The sequence below is a fragment of the Gigantopelta aegis genome, chromosome 9 (assembly GCF_016097555.1).
Source record: "Gigantopelta aegis isolate Gae_Host chromosome 9, Gae_host_genome, whole genome shotgun sequence".
Taxonomy (NCBI): domain Eukaryota; kingdom Metazoa; phylum Mollusca; class Gastropoda; order Neomphalida; family Peltospiridae; genus Gigantopelta; species Gigantopelta aegis.
The window spans coordinates 54,840,998-54,865,847 of NC_054707.1; the positions used below are offsets into that span (position 1 = coordinate 54,840,998).

Sequence of the window (24,850 nt, forward strand, 5' to 3'; positions counted from 1 at the left end):
CAACTAAACGGCTCCCCATGATAACAGGTGGTGATGTGTTGTTGTGGACCAGTTTGAGTGGAAGTCACACACTAAATGTGCACTCATTATCAAGACCACTCATTAAACATGAAACAAAATGGTCCTAGTAATGAGGTGTTGCCAAATGACACTGTACATAAAGCTTTACGGCTTGGTAAAGAAGCAAAGTGGTCTCAACCCAGGTGTGTTTATTAAGCTGCGGGAGAACGAAAGAATGGTGAAACAGAGGAATGAGACAACAGTGGAATGACATACTGCTTGTACAACTCTGAATGAAAAGCTAGAATTATCGAGGTCTGTGCTTGTAAAACTTTAGCATCTTTGATTTTTGATGGCAGGCTACATCTTTAATCTACACTTGTATACAGTTTGAATGGAATCAGTTTAAACTCAGCTTAAAGGTGCTATATATATATATATATATCACAGTTGCAAGTACCATGCATTACTGTTTATACATTTATTTGTAATAAATTTAACTAAAAATTTATCAATTCAAGATTCCCACACATAATCTTTGCATATATAACTCAGGAATATCAAAAATGTGATGCGTTTATAACTAATATAAGCCATGTAAACAGAAAGAAAGAAATGTTTTATTTAACGATGCACTCAACACATTTTATTTATGGTTATATCCTTGTAACCAGTCCTGTTCAGCAAAGTAAATGTCTGTCTGGTCACATCAGAACAAATCTTATGAAATCAGCAAAATCACAAAATATGGCAAGTTGCCTGGATAAGACCATCAGAAATAAATGAGCGGGAATATTTTGTTCAATATTACATCGCAATTTGCTACACAAATAAATTAATTTTAGAGATCATTACTCAATTCTAAAATGTTAAATAGTACCAGGCTAGCTGCTACTCAATTTTCAACTGATCACCAACTGTTGCTAATCAAAATTTCAAAAATGAAATGATCCCTGATCCAGTTGCATGAAAACAGGCTTCTGAAAATTGTGAAAACAATTGTTTCATTCACGCAAATCTAATTTTGTGTAACCTATTTTTTTGTTTGCACAAAATTTAGAGCACCGCTTACTTGAATATAACGGGTTACGCAAAAAGGAAATGGGTCACTTAGATTTCTGCGTAACCGATAAATGGGTCATGCAGATTTTCAATTCTGAGAAGCCTGTGGAAACACAACCTCAACCTGCAACTTTGAGATAGCACCTTTAAAGCTTAAGCTGGAATCCCAACTGTAATATTTGTTTTACAAACACAGATCCTGATGAACCTTCAAAAGTGTAACTCACTTTAGCTTTACCCGTACTCTAAAAAAGGAATGAGCCAAACAAATAAAAATATCCTGGCTGTACAATACATTATGGTTGTAACTGTTATTGTATATAGTCTAACCAAACTAAACCAATTTGTCAAGACTACTACTATATTCATTCAAGGTTCACGGATGTCCCCCCCTGGTCTTAACCTCTGGTCTTTCCACCGACTCTGTGACTGGGTCCACGACTCTGTGACTGGGTCCACGGCTCATGTAAGGGGTGACAACAAAGACTTGTACAAATGAAGTATTTTCGCAGAACATCTGTCATCACACCACCTGCACAGTGAGCTAGCCAACAAGGTCCAGCTGCTTATGATCAAAGCTGTTGGTGGGTGCAACAAAACAATCAACCAATTGATTTTAACCTCAAACACAATCACTGTGTATGTGTGTCATTGAAAGATTTGGTTAAGATTTATACCATCTGAATGCTTTTCAATTTTTATTAAAGTGATGGATGTTTGATTTTAAGTTTAAATACCATCACTAAGTATATAGATGTCTGTGTGGTGTAAACGTTGTGTCAAAGTTATCTCACCAGGATCCTTTTCAAAGTTTTAAATATTAAATTGTGCTTGGAGGATGTATACACACATGTACAGGACTACTTTTAACATAGCCAAAGACCAACAATTAATATATCATTTAAATAATTAACTTTGTAAAAAAAAAATTGTTAACTTCCATCCTCAGTGACTCATATTCACCAGTGGCAATAATGTATGTAAAAATTTTTTAATTTAAGTGAACTATTACCAAGAAATGTAGAAAATGTCATGGAAGTAATCAATTATATGACACATCCTTAATGTTTGTACATGTCCATCCTAGTTTTGACTTTTACATGTACTAATGTTGCTACAACACGAAAAATGGTACACAACTGGGTTTTACTTTATAAACTTCCTTTTAGGTTTTTTTAAAACATAAAACATTTTATTCACAATATGAATCATTCTATTTAATGTATAACTTGTTACAAATAAGGTACCAAATAATACTTTAAATACTTAGTATTCAAGATTTGTCTAATTTTGCACTAAAAGTGAACCCTTGCTTTATTTTCAAGACAATAAATTAACTCCTACGAGATTTATAGCTTACTGACAATATACTGTGTGCTATACAGTGTCATGAATTATTTACATTTAAAAAAACATTTTATTTAACCAAGAAACTAACATCCAAACATTTTATGTTTAGTATAATTTGAAAGATTTTAATGACTGCACATTAAAACATAAATAGCAACAGATGACAGCAGTTTCATAATTGGCAACAAATTTCGACCATACAAAATAAATTAATTAAGAAAGAAATTAAACAAAAATTAACTTTATCTTTCATAGGAGCCTATTTGGAATGTTAACACCAACAATGTAACAACTGGAAATGAGATTCATAATACCCAGCTAACAAGTGTCCTGTCCTGCCACCATTACACAAGAATGTTTCTGCTAGACCGCTCCCGGTCAATGAATCTAATTTAGATGGATTCCAGATGTCAGGAAGACAGAGAATAGAACCACACAATTAACAATGAACTCTGAAATATACCAACCACACCACCAGTATCAGCCTTACCTAGACATAAGAGGAAAACAAAGAGTGAAATTCAACTGCTTAACAAAGCAACCACATACAAAACCAAATTCCATTGAACAGTGTCAGCCCAAATATGGACAGCACATTGAGAAGTGTGAATGCAGTTTTATCAAAGAATGAATAGAATATAAACCACTTGCTCCAAAAACCAGTGCATGAGAAATTGATAGCACGTGTCCCATCATGTGAAATAAAATCAATAAACAAGCAACACACCATTTGATTACAGAACAAAAATTCAACTTTGCTACACTTGAGTTAGACAACAAGAGAAAAAGAGCAAACTATGGTTAGTCAGAACTAATGTAGGACAATTTTACACTACCTCCATTGATGCAGCTGGCAAGCTAACTCCCAATTTTGAACTGAGTGCTTTCTGAACACTGGCTATTCTTAACTTGGAGAGTGATAGGAAAGGGAAGCAATCCACACCATCTGGCCATAAAACTGATAGTGATACATTGTACCACAAGCCCTACATATACACAGTGCTAGTACTAACTTGGTAAAGGTCATAAATAATGAAAAGATTTACTATAAAGCTGACCAAGGGAGTAATGTGATACCTTTTATACAGTCTAACCAAATCTGTTGCCATTCATGAAGCTATATGTCTTTTTTTCTTTTTTTAAACCTAATTATACATTTTTATTTTTAAAGTAGAAAATATATTTTAAAATATATACATTTTATACAGAAAAGGCTTAGAGTGAATTAACATGTTTAACTAAGAATCATTATAATGGGCAAAAGATGTTTCAATGTATTTAGGGCTTGTATTATACAGTGTTCAAGATTAACGGTATTCCGATATCCCAGAATTTAATTTTGGATACCAGACTTCAAGAACCTGGTATCCCACCGGGATACCATATAATACTAAGTTCTCAGGTGGGATACCAGATTTTGAAATGTTAGTATCCAACTGGAATACTGCCCCAAAAATTTAATCTCGAACACTCGTATAATAATTTTTATTCAATCAGAATGTCCTCTGTACATAAGGGCCTAGAGACATGTTTTCATATTTGATAGATCCCCTTTCACATGAAGTTTTTTTTTAACTTGAAAGACCTTGCTTTCAAACACTTAAAAAATTAATAATTTAAATTCTCTGCATAAATAATTCAATTTAATAACTTAACTCAAATACCAACATGCTGTGACAAAAAAACACTAAAAACTCAAGTCTAGTTTGTCCTCTTTGACATGCCTCAGCAGGCAGTGAGGCATATAATATAATATTACGCCTGCTGAATAAGTATGAGGCATACATCATATAGACTTCTTCTATTCCTTGTGTGTAATAATAAACAAATAATTAAATTATCAGAAACATTGCAAATAAAACATAAAAATTGTTAAGTTAAATGTTTGTTATCTACACAAAACTGAAATAAACATATATTATAAATACAACAATTGCAAACTTGTATAAATAAGGCCATGCTTAACTAATTTTATATTTCAGATACAAAAATATCTTAGAATGAATGTGTTCGTCCCACTATTATTAATTAATAAATCAATCAAACATCAATACCTGCTTCCCAACTGTTAACACTTTAATACAACACAAAGTAACCAATTAAGAAAAGAAAACAATTACATGTCAAGTGTTCGTTTTCAATATTTAAAGCTTAAAAAGAATATTTGCCATTTTATGTTCAATTTTGTTTTTTAAAATGAGAAAGATATACGCAACTTAAACAAACACCAGTTAAGCATGGCCTAATGAACTGTATACATAAAACAAAAACATGCATTAATTTATTAATAGGTGATGAATGTAAATATGAAACATGAATCTATTTCACCTTTTCAGTATATAAACTCAAAATACAGTATTTCAAGAGATGACCCCCCCCCCCCCCCAACAAAAAAAACCCCACCCCACCCCATCCTGCTTCAATTTAAAAATTTATAATAAACATTTATTAGAATCTATTTTTACAAATCTATGCATCTTGAAATTAGTAATTATTTAAAAAAAGAAAACGTTTTGCTAATAAAAGACAAACATATTTTTAAGATAGTTATTCCAGAAATTATCACTGGGGTAAGGGGAGACAACTCATTATTGTAAGGGTGTTGATTTTTAAAAATAATATGATTGGTTGTAATAACATTTTGCGTACATTGTAGCAAATCATTATTATTTTTTTAAGGAAGCTGAGCCTCTTACTTTAAAATATTCTTATTTGACGCATGCTGAGTAAATGTTAAATATATTTTTTTTTTAAAGTTGCATTTTATAAATTAAAACAAAATTCTCTGTGCACTGGGCATTATAAAATATTTTCTTACAAATGATAATTTCTGGAAGAAAAAAAAAACCTTGCAAAAACCCCCAACAAGACTTCCACAACTGTTACACGTCTGTTAAAGACAGAAAGCTTGTGGATAAATCATGCATTGTGAATATATACATGGACATAGCCACTTTAAATAAACCATGCAAATTTCATATGAAAGACACAGCTCCGCCTGCAATAAAAAATCAACAGCCAAGGAGTGAAACGCATACATTTATATAATATATTTACAAAGCACAAGACAAAGCGACCGCCTGCTGAATTATGTGGGATCTTACCGATTTTGGAACTGGTTTTGGGGGTTGTTTTTTTGCCTCTTCCTGAATGTGTTTGAATTTTTCCAACATCTTCTTCGTTGTGTTGCTCTTCGGCATGCCCTCCATCCAGTCGGTGTCAGCTTCACGGAACACATCGTCCCGAATGCCGGGTTCACTCTCAAACACCGATGGTTCACCCGCCTGGTTCGGCAGGTTTTCTTGCTGGAAGCTTTGACTCTGGCCGCCAGATGGTGATCTGGGGGAGCGGGCAGCCTTGACGCGCTCTTCTTCCCGCGGTGGAGTGAACTCCTTTATGCGCTGTTTCGCCGTCGCAGACTGCGTGCTGCCATGGTTTTCCATCTGCTTCCAGCGCGACACCAAATTCTTGGCCATGCCCCTCTCTGGGAGTTCCTCTTCGAACTTTGGTGGGTCGCTCTCCTTTATGACTCCCTCTATGTGTTCCGGATTGTTTTCCAAGATGCCACTCTCCGCTTGCCTGTTGTATTCAGGGATAAACTGTTTTGGTTGATTTTCAAAAACACCTGATCCTCCTTTCGGTGGGGTTATCTCCCTTTTCTGTTTGGAAGACGTTACCGTCTTTGAACTTTCAGCTTCCAGCTGCTTGAACCGAGACACGAGAGATTTTGCGTATCCTGTTTGTGGGACTATGTCATCTGTGTTGTCCTCTGACCGGACTACATCGGGCAACACTTGGGGCTGGCTCTCAAAAACACCTGAATTTTGAGAAACATTGCCATCATCTCTTGGTGGAGTGATTTCTTTGATTCTGACAGGTGTGGGAGGTGGGGATTTGGCTGAGCTTTCCATTTCACGGAATTTTGCGGCAATATGTTGTGCATAGCCCTTTTCTGGCAGCGGTTCATCTGATATGGGCTGATCACACTTAATGACCTCTGTGGTTGGGCTGTACGGCTGGTTCTCGAACACTCCGGCCTCCGCCTTCCCTTCGTATGTCTCTACATACCCTCGCGGTTCACTCACGTACTCCACTTTTGTTGAGCGATCAGGAGTCATCTCTTTTTTCCTTCCCTTATCCGGACTTGGAGCCGTGCCACTTTCCAGCTGTTTAAACTTGGAAGCGATATTCTTTGCATAGCCTCGTTCTGGTAGCTCCTCTTCAATTTGCTCTCCCGACTTGACAACATTATCAATATGTCCCGGCTCGTTCTCGAAAACCCCTGATTCTGCTCTTCCTTCATACTTCTCCACATACCCTCGTGGTTCACTCACAAATTCAACCTTGCCTCCTTCCCGATCTGGAGTTATCTCCCTTTTGCCACTGGTATGAGACCCAGAGCTGCCCGATTTCTCCAACTCTTTGAATTTTGACGCCACATTCCGTGCCATTCCACGCTCTGGCAAGATATCCTCTGGAGCTCCACCTGACCGCATGATGTCGGGATTGTATGCCGGCTGGTTTTCAAACACTCCAGCCTCAGGTCTGCCTTGGTACATCTCCATTGTCGACCGTGGCTCACTGACATACTCCACAGGACCATCAATAGAGTCTGGTGGAGTCAGCTCCTTCCGTTTGGGCTCTGCAGGTTGATCCGTGATGTGTGCGAACTTATTCAACAGATTCTTCGCCATTCCAATCTCGGGCAGACCCTCTGCAATGTTACGGTCTGATTCGCGGACCACGTCCGACCGTTTCTGTGGTTCATTTTCATAGACACCTTCTTCCTGTTCTGTCTCGAATGTGTTCATCTCAGACACGTGGACCTGAAAAATATTAATCATTTTTAAAATCAGATTTTAAAAATTATTATTAACAATTAGGGATGAGAATGACATCTCAAAATTTCACAAGAGGTATGAAATCTTAAATACATAACTCTCCGCTGTTTAACTGCCAAACTATTATCATTTTATTTACTACTTCTAAGAAAAAGTTAAAGTTTGTTTTGTTTAACAACACCACTAGTGCATATTGATTTATAAATCACTGGCTACTGGATGTCAAACATTTGGTAATTTTGACATATAGTCTAAAGAGAGGAAACCAGCTACAATTTTTCCATTATCGTAAGGGATGCCACAGACAAGATAGCCTTTGATATACCAGTGGCGGTGCACTAGCTAGAACGAGAAATAGCCCAATAGGCCAACTAACAGAGATTGATCGTAAACTGATCGCACAACAAGCAAGCACTTTACCACTGGGCTACGTTCCACCCTCACTTACTACTTGTAAGAAAGTTATCAATACGTTCCACCCTCACTTACTACTTCTAAGAAAGTTATCAATACGTTCCACCCTCACTTACTACTTCTAAGAAAGTTATCAATACGTTCCACCCTCACTTACTACTTCTAAGAAAGTTATCAATACGTTCCACCCTCACTTACTACTTCTAAGAAAGTTATCAATACGTTCCACCCTCACTTACTACTTCTAAGAAAGTTATCAATACGTTCCACCCTCACTTACTACTTGTAAGAAAGTTATCAATACGTTCCACCCTCACTTACTACTTGTAAGAAAGTTATCAATACGTCCCACCCTCACTTACTACTTGTAAGAAAGTTATCAATACGTTCCACCCTCACTTACTACTTGTAAGAAAGTTATCAATACGTTCCACCCTCACTTACTACTTGTAAGAAAGTTATCAATACGTCCCACCCTCACTTACTACTTGTAAGAAAGTTATCAATACGTTCCACCCTCACTTACTACTTCTAAGAAAGTTATCAATACGTTCCACCCTCACTTACTACTTGTAAGAAAGTTATCAATACGTTCCACCCTCACTTACTACTTGTAAGAAAGTTATCAATACGTTCCACCCTCACTTACTACTTCTAAGAAAGTTATCAATACGTTCCACCCTCACTTACTACTTGTAAGAAAGCTATCAATACATTCCACCCTCACTTACTACTTGTAAGAAAGCTATCAATACATTCCACCCTCACTTACTACTTGTAAGAAAGCTATCAATACATTCCACCCTCACTTACTACTTGTAAGAAAGCTATCAATACATTCCACCCTCACTTACTACTTCTAAGAAAGTTATCAATAAATTTCACACTCAAGTTAGACAATAATTCATAAAATTTATTAAAAAACCACAAAATTCATGAAAGATTTTCATCCCTGATGGAAAAAAAGCATGAAGAAAGATTACCCACTAGTTTGTTCCAATTAACAATTCTATTCTACATAGCAAGCAGATTTAAAATATTCTTGGTTTGTTATTACAGCAGCTTCTCACAATATATTTGCATTTTATTGTTAACATATACACATATACTGAACAAAAAAAGAAACTTCCGATTTGTACATATAGTATTTGTTGTGTTAAAGAATTCATTGTGTAATGAAATAATATAGGTAGTATTAGCCTTGAGCTGTATTATCAGGATTCATGAATTTTATGGATTATTTTTGTACTGTTAATCGTAGACAAGGTGAAATTCAATTTGCACGTGCATGCATGGTTCGACATGTCCCGTGTAGTATTCGGTCAATTTGTTTTACTTGTCTTACTGACATTGTTGTCAAGTGAACGAAAATGCTTAAATATTTGTAAAAAAATTAACGTTTTTTACATTGTAGCATTTTTAGTATGCCAAGAATACCCAATAATTTACGCGAATGGGCGATTGGCATGCTTGATGCTGGCATGTCGACAGAAGACGTTGCAAGGCATGTTGGGAGTTCTAGTCGAGCGATACGAAATCTTCGCGTAAGATTTCGAACGACAGGAAACACCAACGACTTGCCATGTCGTGGACGTCCGCGTGTTACAATGCGTGGTCAAGACCGCTATATCATGAACACGCATTTAAGCAATTGATTCCAAACTGCCACTGCTACTGCTGCTAACACACCTGGGCTTCATAATAACCAAATCAGTGGGCAAACTGTTCGTAATCGTCTGTGGAAGAACGGTTTACATGCACGACGTCCTTACGTCGGATGCGTTTTAACGCAACATCATCGTCTAAATCGTCTTAATTGGGCACGTGTACACACTCGTTGGATACGGTGACGCTGGAATACCGTTCTTTTTTCGGGTGAATCCAGATTTTCTTTACAACGTGGTGATGGCAGGGTGCGCGTCTACCGTAGGAGAAATGAACGCTATGCTGACTGTTGTGTTCTGAACGAGATCGTTTCGGGGGTGGGGGTTGTGTCATGGTCTGGATTGCCCATGGTTATCGTTCACCACTAGTCGTCATTGATGGCATTTTAAATGCTCAACGTTACCGCGATGACATTCTCGCTCATCACATCATTCCTCTGTTCCATAACCACGCCAACATCTCGATTTTTCAGCATGATAATGCCACCTCTCATACAGCTAGAGACACTGTACATTTTCTTAGGACAAATAACATTGATTTCATTGATGACTGGCCCACTAAAAGTCCTGATCTCAACTCCATCGAGCATGTCTGGGATAGTCTGGACAGACGATTGAGGCATCGTCCCAACCCACCCGCTAACGTCAACGAACTTCGTCAAGCGCTCATTCAGGAATGGAACAATATTCCACAGGCAGAAATCAACACTTTAATTCACTGCAGTGGTCAATTCAAGAGGTGGTCATACCCGTTATTAAGTGGGTATTTTTTTTTTTTAACCCCTACCACACTTGGTCAATATTTCTCCCAGTTTCTGTTAACCTATGGCCATGATTTTTGAACCAAACGATGCATCATGGAACACTCTTTAAACGCATATATAACAATTATTCCCCCGATTTGTTTTTATCAAGTTATGTTCAAGCAAAGTTAGCGGAAGTTTCTTATTTTGTTCAGTACATGTATTAAACAAAGTTGTACCTTTAAATAAAATATTTCGAAAGACATATTTTACCACGGTAAGTTTAAGGTTTACAAGGCCGCCTCCAAACTTTAAATAATATAGTCTGCTGCACATAGGCATTGGAAGCTCTGCCTCTCCCAATTCTGAAGATAATCCACTGCCCACCCCCACCTGAAAATCATATCAATATATATCTGGCTCCCTAATCACTATCATCTTCCGATGCCTAAGCTTCACTATTTTGAACCAGCACTAACCACTGAAGCAATATTTTTAACTAGTACTATAGTAGCAGCCAATAATCCGGATGTAATGTTAACACAAGGGAGATAACTTGTCTAATCATACTATACTAAACAAATATAAATTTGATATCAGTCATCACATTTAAATGGTTAGAAAGGACAATTTTAAAGACAAAATATTTACACTTTATTATGAAACTTATACATCAAACTTAATGTGTAGTTAGTATTTTAGTAACAATTTAAATATTGTTAAAATTAAAGTGATCAAGTATTTAAATCTCACAATTGCATTTACTAATAAATGAATAAATATATAAGTAAACTCACTTCTTCCCTGGAAACTGTCTCCCCAGCAAAATTTTGATTATATTGCCCAACACCTTTCTGCTGCATTTGTTCATTGCTGTAAGGAAAACAATTTCTTTGAATAATAAAATAAGCCATGAATCTACATACCAGTAACAAACCTGATAAAAATTGCTTATAATAAAAAAACAAGAGAAAATTTCCCAACAAAAATTTATAAATGACTTTAACAGTGCAGACTCCCCCAAAAACCTTTCATCAGTTAATATTTTCTCTCCCCATCCCACCTTCTCCCCCAACTCATTAAGAAGAAGAACTCTTCAGTGAATATATTATTATACCTGTATGATATAATACATTACACTAATCAGGCAACGCTTTTTAAATTTCTAGTCAACTGAAAATATATTAGCAACTACTGTTTTAATGTTTTAAAATTGTGAACTGATCTCGAAAACATGCATAGGAAATTGCGATGTAGAAATGGAAATGTTTTATTTAATGATGCACTTAACACATTTTATTTAAGGTTATATGGCGTCAGACATACAGTTAAGGACCACACAGATATTGAAGAACGAAACCCGCTGTTGTGACATGGGCTACTCTTTTTGATTAGCAGCAAGGGATCTTTTATATACACCATCCCATAGACATGATAGCACATACCACAGCCTTTGATGTACCAGTTGTGGTGCACTGGCTGGAGTGAGAAATAGCCCAATGGGCCCACTGACGGGGAATGATCTCAAAGTGACCACACATCAAGTGAACACTTTGCCACTGGACTACGTCTCGCCCCCAAATTGCGATGTGGTACTAACAAAATATTCCCTGTGCATATACTTCAATTCTTTCACAAATAAAACCAAATTAATACCATAAATACTTACGCTAGGTAATGTGGTGTGCTGAAGTCCTGTTTAACATCATGGTCACTCCGATCAGTGAATGAATCTGAAAATAAACATTTCCATTAAAAAGAAAGATTACATAAATGTTCCCATAACACAGAGACGGAAAGTGGAATGGAGTGATTGGATCGGAAATGAGGAGAGGTTAGATAAAGAAGAGGTTGATACAGGTGTAAAGAAGAGGTTAGATAAATAGGCTTTTAAAGCACTTTTTAGCATATTTGTTCAGGATTTCAACGACGATAACATTACTGTATCATTATTCACTACAAGCTATACATTTATACATGTGTATGCTCACCACTCATGTTTACAAACAAGAATTCAGCATCTTACAAGCATTCACTAAACCATTTTTTCTCTCTTGAATGTGCGATTTCTGCTGTTCGCATAATCTGACATTCAGGAGAACTTGTCACGTCATATAGCTTCTGAATGCTGTGAACAATCTACATTACATATGTTTGGGGTTTTTTCTGTGTTTTGTTTTGTTTTGTTATGTTGTTTTGATTTGTTTTTCTGTTTGTTTTGTTTAGGTATGTTTTTAAAAACCACAATTTGACATTTCTGGTGCTTTGATCCTCCTTTTTAAAACCTTAGTATCCAAAATTCCATCACTTTCCAAAGACCACACTGTAATTCAAGGCTTTTTAAAGATCTGTGCCAAGCTATCTGTCTTGGTCCCCCCCCCCCCCCCCCCTCATTGGCCATGGTCCCCCCCTCATTGGCCATCGTACCCTATATGCTTTCCTTCACATTTTCCACATAGCCAAGACAACTTTTATGACATTTAGCTCAGTCGTTTGAGTGCTCACTTGAGGTGCTTGCGTCGCAGGATCGAGTCACTTCGATAGATCCATTCAGCTGAATGTGTTTTTTCTCGTTCCAACCAATGCAACACAACTGGACAAAGGCTGTACACGTGGTATGTGCTTTCCTGTCTGTGGGAAAGTGTATATAAAAGATCCCTTGTTTACCAAATGTTTGATATCCAATAGCCAATGATTAATTAATCAATGTGCTCTAGTGGTGTCGTTAAACAAAACAACCTTTTTTTAATGACTCCAACTTCACTCCAAATGATCTCACTTGAACCCAAAATGTCATGGTGCATAATATTATTAGTTGAGGTAGCACAGCATTATTCCTGATATAGATGGCGCTGTTATAGTTACCATGGTAAATTTAAAAAACCCTGTTAAAGCACATGTTAAAATGTATGAGCATGCTGACCAGTGACCAGCAATATATTTGACTGGCTTTTTCTCTGATGACTACATGAAAGAATGACCAAATGTTTGATAACCAACAGCCGACTACTAATAAATCAATGTGCTCTAGTGCATTTATTAATAAATCAATGTATTCTAGTGGTGTTATTAACTCAAACAAACTTTAACTTTTATACAGGCTAAGGTGTAAGAGTATATTGGGTTTTTAAAAACAAATTAGAATAGATCTTCATTATTTTTCAGAAACTTAAACTAGATTACATAAAGATAAATTAAAAACTTGTCATTAATAGTTAAAATCACCGTAACCTTTTCCACTGTTCAATATAACTACTAAAAAGGGTAAATGTTTCTTTCATATCCAAACATATTAATGTACACATTTGGAGCAGTAAGTTTCATAAAACTAGCGTGTTTGCATTTCACATTAGAAAAATAAATAAAGTTTGTTTTGTTTAATGACACCACTGAACAGTGTTCGAGATTAACGGTATCCCGATATCCTGGGGATACCAGAATTTAATTTTGGATACCAGACTCCAATAACCCAGTATCCCACCGGGATACCATATAATGTAACAATGTTGTTGGGTTTTTTAATCCTGCGTTTTAACTTTTCGCTGAAACAATGAAAGTCGTCATTTACTGGTGAAGTAACAGTATTTTCGAGGTCGTACCTAGTCTAATGCTATGCCGTAACAACATCTCCCCCAACTCGTACCCAGTCTAATGCTACACTGGACCAATAGCGGCGTAGCGATAGACTGGGAACCGCTAAGTCGCTATTGTTTTTGTTGAATGTTTCCTCCAAATTTTATTTGAGATATTGATTCCACATCTGCAGAAAATTAATACAGGTAGGTTTATTATCAGTAATGTCAGAAACACTTATAGATTACTGCTAAATATTAATTTATGTCAATATTACTCAAAAATAGATGCAGCAAATCTTTTGCTGATTCAGTTTGATTGCAAATTTCACGAATTCCGCGATCTCGTTTGCGGCGTAGCAATAGACTGGGAACGAGAACAGTGTCGTCCAAGTTTGTTACGATGTTATTTATGAATTTCATTTAAGTGGGATACTAAATTCTCAGGTGGGATACCAGATTTTGAAATGTTAGTATCCAATTGGGATACTGCCCGAAATTTTTAATCTCGAACACTGCTGAAGCACATTGCTTAATTAATCATCGGCTACTGGATGTAATTCTGATAAGTAGTCATCAGAGGAAACCCGCTATATTTTTCCTAGTGCAGCAAGGAATCTTTTATATGCACCATCCCACAGACAGGATAGCACATACCACAACCTTTGATATACCAGTCATGGCGCACTGGTTTGAATGAGAAATAGCCCAATGGGCCCACCGATGGGGATCGATCCAAACCGACCGTGCATCAAGCAAGCGCGTTACCACTGGGTTACTTCCCGGCCCCCACATTAGAAAAGAATGTGATAACATGGAAAGGTGAGATTGCAGATTTAAATAAAAAATGAAAAGTTTGTACACCGAAACTCTTATAGCACCACACTTAAATGTAAGTGAGGGTGGAGCAGGTGGGGGGGGGGGCTAGACTGTGCCAAGTAAAGTTTAAAGGTGGGTCTACTCATGCTTCCCTAGAAAATATGTTGAAAACACCCCACAAAAATTGCTTAAGCAGGATGGGTTTTTGACTTCTGAAACCCTCCCCCAGCACACTGTAAATGTAATTTTGTTTTCTATTTGTAGTTCAGCTGTACTTTGAAAAACATGTACTAGTATAGGAAGATGACTTAGATAACTAGCTGAAAGCAGGAATATATAATAAAATAGGATACGACAGAATAACATACTAACGTGCCTATACCCAATTACGGTTCAAGCACAATAAAATACACGACGTACACATGTTGCATGTACAAACATACATACCAGTACACTACTAAACAGCCCCATATACTTATCTCAATAGCCTATTGATAAAAACCATAGTGCGTTTATTCTCTTATGCTTTCAAAAAAGTCACAACAAAAAACTACAGATCTGTGTATTTGCCATAAAACAAAAAAACCAAAACCAAAACTCAACTAAATTTTAAAACGTTTTTCATCTACCTTCAAAATGTCTTATTCTTCTGAGCAGCATTTCCAAATATTAAAATTATCAAGATCTATCTTTCATACTACACAGCAGAAAAAACAAACCAGGAACAGGGAACAGGTCATGTGACATGTACGCTAAACCTGTTGTGAATGCGGGACAATCAATAGTGAATATATTTTCAGCCAGGTAAGCATAAGCTGTGTGAATCTTATGTGACCATTCAGCTTTTTCAATAAGTGTTTGTTGTTAAATGAAATCCAGACTTCCTACAAAAAGATCATGTGTAAAAACACCCTGAAAAATCTACATCCCAAACTAGGTAACAGTTACAAGATGTGATGACACCTGTTGTTCAAAGAAAAGGAAGGTTAAGTTCATGACACCCCCAGCATATAAAACACTGCAAAGGGAATGACAAGAACATTTATTTCATTGTTAATGCAGCACATTTTAAAACCTATGTTATTTGGTATCAAATGTATGAGAATTGCACCACTTGGGACTAGAAAGTGAGAGAGACAAAAGTCTGCTACTGCTATAGTTACTAGTGTCAGGAATCAGATTAAATTTCATCATTGATAATTGGTTATAATTAGTTTGCACCAACCGATCAATTTTTTATTATACAATCGATTAGAATTATATGAACATAAGGTGGATTTGAATTATTAGTACAATATACCTATTGTCATGCACACTGAGATAAACCTCACAAAATTGCTCTTTACCTTAAATCGCTATTTTAAAAAAAATGTCTTTATGTATACATGAAAACAAACACCAAGCATAACATATATATACACCAAGGCCATCATCTAAACTGGAGTTACAATTACACTGAACACTTTCCCACACAACTGATTATGGACTTTTATAACTGATAATCACATCTGTAGAAGTAAACCGATTAATATTTTATTACAGTCAGTCACTGGAACATCACTAATAGCTACATTACGCTAACTTTACAATCAACAGCAAGGGATATTTTTTTAAAGGATTTTACCAGACAAGAAAGCACATACCACAGCCTTTTTATATACCAGTTATAAAACACTAATTGGAATAAATACAAAAATGTAAATTAAACTGTCCCATGATGTATGACTGCAATAAAACCACAAGCAAGTGCTCACCCTCAGAACCACTTTAGCCCTAATTAAAGGTGCCAGAAGAAAAAACATAAACCAGACTGGGCAAAGTACATTTTTTATTCCAGTTGATATCTGCCAGGAACCAGAAAATTAATATAAACGTATTTTCAGTTAGACATGTATTTCAGTTATGCCTTCTGTTCATTACCACTTTAACAGACAATTTTCTCATTCTGTACAGCAGTTAAAAATGTGCTGAGGTCTTTCTCTCCTTTCCTTTCTTTAAACCAGTTCCAACCAGCTAGTGCACCACAACTGGTCAAAGGCCATCGTAGGTACTTTCCTGTCTGTGGGAAAATGCATATAAAAGATCCCTTGCTGTGTTAGGAAAAATGTAGCGGTTTTACTCTGGATGACTATGTGTCAAAAATACCAAATATTTGACATCCAATAGCCGATGATTAATTAATCAATGCACTCCAGTGGTGTCATTAAACAAAACAAACTTTAACTTTCTTTAAACCAGATACAACAATTATCAAATATCTATGTTTGATATCTAGATGCAGTTGATTAACAATGTACATGTTTAAAAAAAAGTAAAAAAAGAATCTGCACCGAAAACCCCAACAGCAGCAGCAGCAATCAAACGTCATAAAAATAGGGATCATGTTGGAGGTAGATATGCCTCATCCCAAAATATCATCCCCCCAAAAAACAACAACAACAAAACAACCCCAAACAAACCCTTTCGAAAGTAAAATCGTGGATCCACCCTCTTCACCAAACAACATACCCTTTTGTTATACATACAGATGTACATGTCGGTGGGCAAGTATACACTTGCAACGTAAATAAACAGATTTGTAAGCTTATCAGCTCCATGTTAGTCTAGTATTGTGGCTAAGAATACACAAGTGGACTTTTACTGTGGTGCAAACACAATCGGTGCACCAATTACTTTACACATGTAGGTCAGTAGTTATTCTTAGTCACTGCTGTACTCTGACCGTGGGAAAGTGAAAGTAAAAGAAACCTTGCTGCTACTCAATAATAGGATTAGCCAATGTACCATCTGTCAAGATAGAATCTTTTAAAAGTGAACAAAATGTGAAAAATATCTATTTAACTTGAACTGTTAAAAATAGAACTCCATCAATTGTTTCTTTTTTCAAGTTGTTACAAAAATTAAAGAAATGCTGTTTAAGCAGTGGTCTTTAGGAAAGGAATGTTTAATAACACCCCAGCACATTTTTTAATCAGTGGCCTTTAGGAAAGGACAATCATGTTTATTAACACCTCAGCACCTTTTAATCAGTGGCCTTCAAAAAGGAAAGGAATGTTTACCGACACCTCAGCACATTTTTTAATTAGTGGTGATCCTATGACAAACTGTATCTCAGGTACATACTACTATTACTAGATCAAGGCTTGAAATGTGTGGAGTAGAAAGCCTGATGCAATCTTTGCCTCTCAAATTTTAAAATGGAAGCAAGTGTCAAAAATTGAAGAGCAGTGCTAACTTAAACTCTCAAAATTTGCATCCTTATTAGAATTAAGACAAACATGAATAAAAGCTTATGATGAGAAATTCTGTGTATATCTGGAAAACATTTACCAAAAATAACATGTATAGTAGATGCTGCTTATGAAATAGATTATTAGAAAGAATACCACACGTTTTCAGCAGCAGTTACTGCCTGTATCCTGTCAATTTCAAGACTTGCAGATCATGGTCTCTTGTCTCGTAAAATTTAAGATTTTTTTGTTGTAAAACCTCCCTCCTGGACAGAAACCTTTATAGTGAGGTCAAAATCGTTATGCATGTAAACAGGTGTCTGAAGATTAATTAGATTTGGTGAGTTAAATTTCCAAACTGTCTGTGTTGTTTGAAAATCTATAGATCTCCAGAATACACCAATACCAAACTTGAAAGAGATCGGTCAAACCCCATGAAACGAAGACGCGACACTACCAGACACAGTTAATGAGTGAACATGCAAGTCAGCTCTATGCAGTGTCTACATGTATACAGGTGTAAGTAATTCCCACTGCAGACTAAGAACAAACATGTTCACAGGTTTTTACCTGCAGATAGTGACAAAACAAAACATTTAAACGACACAAGAACTGCACACCTTGCAGAGGTGGGTCAACATCAGCACGTGCATTTGTTTGGTTTCAGTTACACCACTGTGCAAAAACATCCTTCAACATACAACAATTCCAGCCTAATTATACATCCACTGCACACAGTCTGCATCGGGGCATGTGATTACAAAACTTTACAGCCCTGTAGCCCAGTGGTGACGAGCTCGCTTGAGATGCGCAGGGCTTACCCTGCCCACAGCCCAAATAAGCCAATTGCTATATATATCTTTTTATATATATATACAAAGTGGCTACAACATTTAGCGTTTGGCTAATAAAATGTTCCTTAAATGAACCACACTTTAATAACTTTCAAGGAAACATTCTACCTATCTAAAAATTAGATAAACCAAAATAATTTCCCATGTGAGCCCTGGATGTGATATGTTTTTACACAGTACTTTAATCACAGCCATCGGTGAAATTAAAAAAGGGTCATTCAAGTTGCCAAGAAAATCAAAAATGGTACTATGATCCCCACAAGATCTTATTAAACAAAAATTACACCACCTAGATGCTGATAAGTTGTGTGTTTGATATTTAAATACGTGTACACGTCTGTATAACAAGAATGGTGATATGAATAAATAATACAGTATCAGTATCTGCGATGTCATTTCATAACAATGATAACTGAAATATTAATACATCCCAACCTATAGGTTACCAGGCTCATATTTATAGGATATTAAATGAGCTTCCACATCATATCGTGTTTATGTTCCGAGTGATATAATACTCAACTGTCATGAGTTTTAGTGAGTGACAATGAAAATTATTTCACAAGGGAAGGACATAAAATTGATATGAAAAGGTAGTGAATTTAATATCCTATTTATTACCCATAATCAATTTTAATTTAATCACTGAAATCATTTGACTGATGTTTCGGTAAGGTTGTAGTGCACCAGCTGTATGTCAAGGTGTTAGGTCAGACTTTACATTCTAGTGGAATGTACGTGTAACACTTTGATATGGAAGGAAGGAAGGAAATGTTTTATTTAACGACACACTCAACACATTTTATTTACAGTTATATGGTGTCGGACATATGGTTAAGGACCACACAAATATTGAGAGAGGAAACCTTCTGTCACCACTTCATGGACTACTCTTTTCGCTTAGCAGCAAGGGATCTTTTATATGCACCATCCCACAGACAGGATAGTACATACCACAGCCTGTTACACCAGTTGTGGAGCACTGGCTAAAACGAGAAATAGCCCAATGGGCCCACCGATGGGAATCAATCCTAGATCTATTGCGCATCAGACGAGTGCTGTACCACTGAGCTACGTCCCGCCCCTCACTTTGATATAAACCGAGATATTATTAACCTTATTGGTAATGACTTGTGTTAACCTGTACATGGGTTACCAGACACTGTGCTCAGTGCCTGCAACAAGTGATTCATGAATGGTACACCAAAGGCCTTGTATGTTATTAACCTGTCTACACTTTAAAAAAACCCATAATGTTTTTCATTAAAATTTAATAAACAGATCCAACAATCCGGGTACCTGCATTTGATCACATTCTTTAACATTTTAGGTGTGAGTTTCATGGGATATCTGTGATAAAATATATTGATGAGCCAGGAAAGAGTGGCAATGAGCCAATGCCAAAGATGAGCTGCGTGTGTTTATAGCAATCAGGATCTACAGACGTGTCTTTTATGCTGGCTATTTTCAGTTCTGCTGGTGAAATATGATAGAGGGTAAATACAAAAACATCTCCCAGTTTGTTACATTGTTAACATGTGGCACTGCACCACAGGATCGGCTTGACCCAGTTTGATCATCACACAGTGGTTATGTCATCCGGTTCCTTTTTTATAAGACTGGAAGGAAGAAAATGTTTTATATAACGACGCACTCAACACATTTTATTTACGATTACATGGCATCAGACATATGGTTAAGGACCACAAAGATATTGAGGAAGGAAACCTGCTGTTGCCACTTCATGGGCTACTCTTTTCGATTAGCAGCAAGGGATCTTTTATATGCACCATCCCATAGACAGAATAGCACATACCACAGCCTTTGATGTACCAGTCGTGGTGCACTGGCTGGAGTGAGAAATTATAAGACTGGAAGGTACTAGGTTCGTATCCCAGTACCCACTCCTCCAACTCAGTAAGAAAACAAAAGGAATATTTGTTTAATGGCGGCTCTGCATATTATGATCTACATTGTGTATGGCGGTTTAGTGTCTAAAATATGAAACATTCATTTCCAAAACCAGGAAAGGAGGAAGGAATGTTTGATTTAATGACAACTTTTAATATTACGGTGATATACATGTATAAGTGTCAGACATATGGTTAAGGACCATACAGATGAGGGAGAAAACCTGGCGCCGCCATGCAATGGGCCACTCTCTCCAATTAGCAGCAAGGGATTCTGAATAGCAGCAAGGGATCTTTTATATGCAGCATCCCAGACAGAATAGTACATAACACAGCCATTGATATACCAGTTGTAGAGCAATGGCTGGAACGAGATATAGCTCAATGGGCCTATTGATAGGGATTAATCCTAGACAGACTGCACATCATGCAGACACTTTAACACTGGGCTACATCCCACATCACTTCCAAAACATGGTATACACCAATTTCCAGATTTTAGCATTAGCAGTGAAGATATAATGACTTTAGTACAACTAAAAAATTATGACAATAACTTTTTTGTTAAAATGTTATCTCTGCCCATTGAACAGGGTGTTAAAACTGAGCTCCGTGTGATATACACTATGTCATACTGCAACAAAATCATGTTTTTCTCAAAATTACATAAATGGATATATATCTAATGTTTTGGAAATAAAACTCTTCATGTAGTTAATTTCAACACATGGACAAGAAAATGAGAGGAAACCAGATAAAAAGGCAACTTGTAGCTCAGTGGTAATAAACCATGTAATCACTAACAGATAACCATTAACCCCTGCCCTGGACAAACTGCCCAAATAGCCGAGATGTATGCCCTAGACAGTGTGCTTGAACCGTAATTGAATATAAGCAGGAAAATAAACTGAATGACATGAAATCAGTGGAAGCATGCTCATCCGAGATGTGATGGGTTGCATATCGATAAGCCTTGGTAAACCCATTCAGTTTTCTCTTATCTTAATCCATGCCTAACAGGGTTGGGATTTATCGGTTGAGTGCTCACTTCACGTGCTTATGTCGCAGGATCGAACCACCTTAATGGATAATTTCCACTGATTGCGTTTTTTCTTTTTCCAACAAGTGCACCACAACTGGACAAAGGCTGTGGTATGTGCTTTCCTGTCTGTGGGAAAAGTGCATTAGGAAAAATGTAGTGGGTTTCCTCTGATGATTACTTGTCAAAATTACCAAATGTTTGACATCCAACAGCCAATGATTAATTAATCAATGAGCTCTAGTTGTGTTGTTAAACAAAATAAACTTTAACTTTAATTCATGCCTGATGACTGATATATATGAAAGGCTGTGGTATGTGCTGAACTGTCTATGGGAAAGTGCATATAATGATCCCTTTCTGCTGCTATTTAATACAAATAGTTTACATGACATCATCAGGTTTCTTCTCTGACTATCAAATGTCTAAACCACATTGTTAACAACTATCATAAATTACTCTTGCACCATTAATTACTGTTAGATTTTTGCCATTACACTGACACAGTTTACATACACTAGAATGTAACCAGGTCAACTCTACTGACTTTGCTAAGATCTCCCAGGATAAAAAGCATGTAATTTTTTACCATCTGCCATTTTGTATTTATTTATGCAATACTCTTCAAGAGGGGTGGATGCTTCTAAAGTATATGATATCACGATAATTGCTTTATATTATAACACGTCATGACATTGTTATATTATGTCACATCCTTCCACCCCTCTTGGAGAGTATTTTATAAAATTAAAAAAAAAAAAAAATGGCAGCCATAAAAAATTACATGTTTTTTGTCCAAGGAGATCTAAGTGAAATTGATATGGGTGACATGGTTACAATGTAATAGTGGAATCTGTGTAATTGTAATGTTTTTTCCCTGATTTCTGTCTGCACAAAATGTGAGGAAAATCTAATGGTAACTAAAGGTGGGAATTTATCATAGTTGTTAACAATGTGGTTCGGACTTTAGACCAACCAGTTGTATTTTAACTTGCTGAGGTGTTGTAACCAAAATTTGTCAGCTTTCAATGCATATAATTATGGTAAGACAGACATAAAGAGTCAAAACCAATGGTGAATTACTGTTCAACCATAGAAATAATGTGCCTAGTAAGCTATTGTGAGAAATAACATGTTCTGTTCACACAATGATGCTATTCTCAATTCAAATCAAACTACACCCGAGGTACATTCATGTTAATGGCTTGACAACTAACCATGAATGTTTTCATTGAAAGAAATACACATAAGCTTTTAAATACACTGAAAAAGAACCCAGTGGGCAGTAAGTACTAGTATCCTGCTCGTGAATACAAAATATAATAATAATAATAATATAAATAGGTCAAAGTACAAATGTTAAAGTCTACCTGGTAGTAACATTTAACAAGTTTCATTTTAAAATAATGTACACGTCAAAGTAGTAAATGATATATGTCTGTCACAGTGGAGTGGTAATGGGGTAGTCACAGAAACATTATGTAATGTTAAAGTAAAGTTTGTTTTGTTTAACGACACCGCTAGAGCACACTGATTTAGTAATCATCGGCTATTGGATGTCAAACATATGATCATTTGTTGACACAGTAATAGAGAGGAAACCCGCAAAAAATTTTCATTAGTAGCAAGGGATCTTTTATATGCACCATTCCACAGACAGGATAGCACATACCACAGCCTTTGATATACCAGTCGTGGTGCACTGGCTGGAACGAGAAATAGCCCAATGGGGTAATGTTAAAGAGTCACAGCGGAGTGGTAATGAAGTAGTCACAGGAACAGTATGTAATGTTAAAGAGTCACGGCCAAGTGGTAATGAGGTAGTCACAGGAACAGTATGTAATGTTAAAGAGTCACGGCCGAGTGGTAATGGGGTAGTCACAGGAACAGTATGTAATGTTTAAAGAGTCACAGCGGAGTGGTAATGGGGTAGTCACAGGAACAGTATGTAATGTTAAAGAGTCACAGCGGAGTGGTAATGGGGTAGTCACAGGAACAGTATGTAATGTTAAAGAGTCACAGCGGAGTGGTAATGGGGTAGTCACAGGAACAGTATGTAATGTTAAAAAGTCACGGCCAAGTGGTAATGAGGTAGTCACAGGAACAGTATGTAATGTTAAAGAGTCACGGCCGAGTGGTAATGGGGTAGTCACAGGAACAGTATGTAATGTTAAAGAGTCACAGCGGAGTGGTAATGGGGTAGTCACAGGAACAGTATGTAATGTTAAAAGAGTCACGGCCAAGTGGTAATGAGGTAGTCACAGGAACAGTATGTAATGTTAAAGAGTCACGGCCGAGTGGTAATGGGGTAGTCACAGGAACAGTATGTAATGTTAAAAAGTCACAGCAGAGTGGTAATGGGGTAGTCACAGGAACAGTATGTAATGTTAAAGAGTCACAGCGGAGTGGTAATGGGGTAGTCACAGGAACAGTATGTAATGTTAAAGAGTCACGGCCAAGTGGTAATGAGGTAGTCACAGGAACAGTATGTAATGTTAAAGAGTCACGGCCGAGTGGTAATGGGGTAGTCACAGGAACAGTATGTAATGTTAAAGAGTCACAGCAGAGTGGTAATGGGGTGTTACAGGAACATTATGTAATGTTAAAGAGTCACAGCGAAGTGGTAATGGGGTGGTCACAGGAACAGTATGTAATGTTAAAGAGGCACAGCGGAGTGGTAATGGGGTAGTCGCAGGAACAGTATGTAATGTTAAAGAGTCACAGCGGAGTGGTAATGGGGTGTTACAGGAACATTATGTAATGTTAAAGAGTCACAGCGAAGTGGTAATGGGGTAGACACAGGAACAGTATGTAATGTTAAAGAGTCACGGCCAAGTGGTAATGAGGTAGTCACAGGAACAGTATGTAATGTTAAAGAGACACAGCGGAGTGGTAATGGGGTAGTCACAGGAACAGTATGTAATGTTAAAGAGTCACGGCCAAGTGGTAATGAGGTAGTCACAGGAACAGTATGTAATGTTAAAGAGTCACAGCAGAGTGGTAATGGGGTAGACACAGGAACATTATGTAATGTTAAAGAGTCACGGCCAAGTGGTAATGAGGTAGTCACAGGAACAGTATGTAATGTTAAAAAGTCACAGCGGAGTGGTAATGGGGTAGTCACAGGAACAGTATGTAATGTTAAAGAGTCACACCGGAGTGGTAATGGGGTAGTCACAGGGACAGTATGTAATGTTAAAGAGTCACAGTAGAGTGGTAATGGGGTAGTCACAGGAACATTATGTAATGTTAAAGAGAAAATCTAGTGTTATAAAATACTGATAATGAAATGAAGGGATTTTTTTTATTTAATAACACCTGAACCATGGCTATTTTAAACCATGGTTATTTG

At 36.7% G+C, this 24,850-nt stretch overlaps 1 protein-coding gene across 13 annotated transcripts in view; it reads right to left on the bottom strand.

Annotated features, from left to right (window-relative positions):
• Positions 1-24,850, bottom strand: part of LOC121382266 (involucrin-like) — a 145,872-nt gene that overhangs the window by 12,770 nt on the left and 108,252 nt on the right. For all 13 annotated transcript variants that reach the window (XM_041511832.1, XM_041511828.1, XM_041511829.1 and 10 more), the window contains 3 exons: positions 11,744-11,807; positions 10,872-10,947; positions 5,517-7,238 (listed from right to left, as the gene is read on the bottom strand). In XM_041511832.1, the coding sequence (XP_041367766.1) occupies positions 5,517-7,238; positions 10,872-10,947; positions 11,744-11,807 (1,862 nt within the window). The remainder of the gene's footprint in view (positions 1-5,516; positions 7,239-10,871; positions 10,948-11,743; positions 11,808-24,850) is intronic.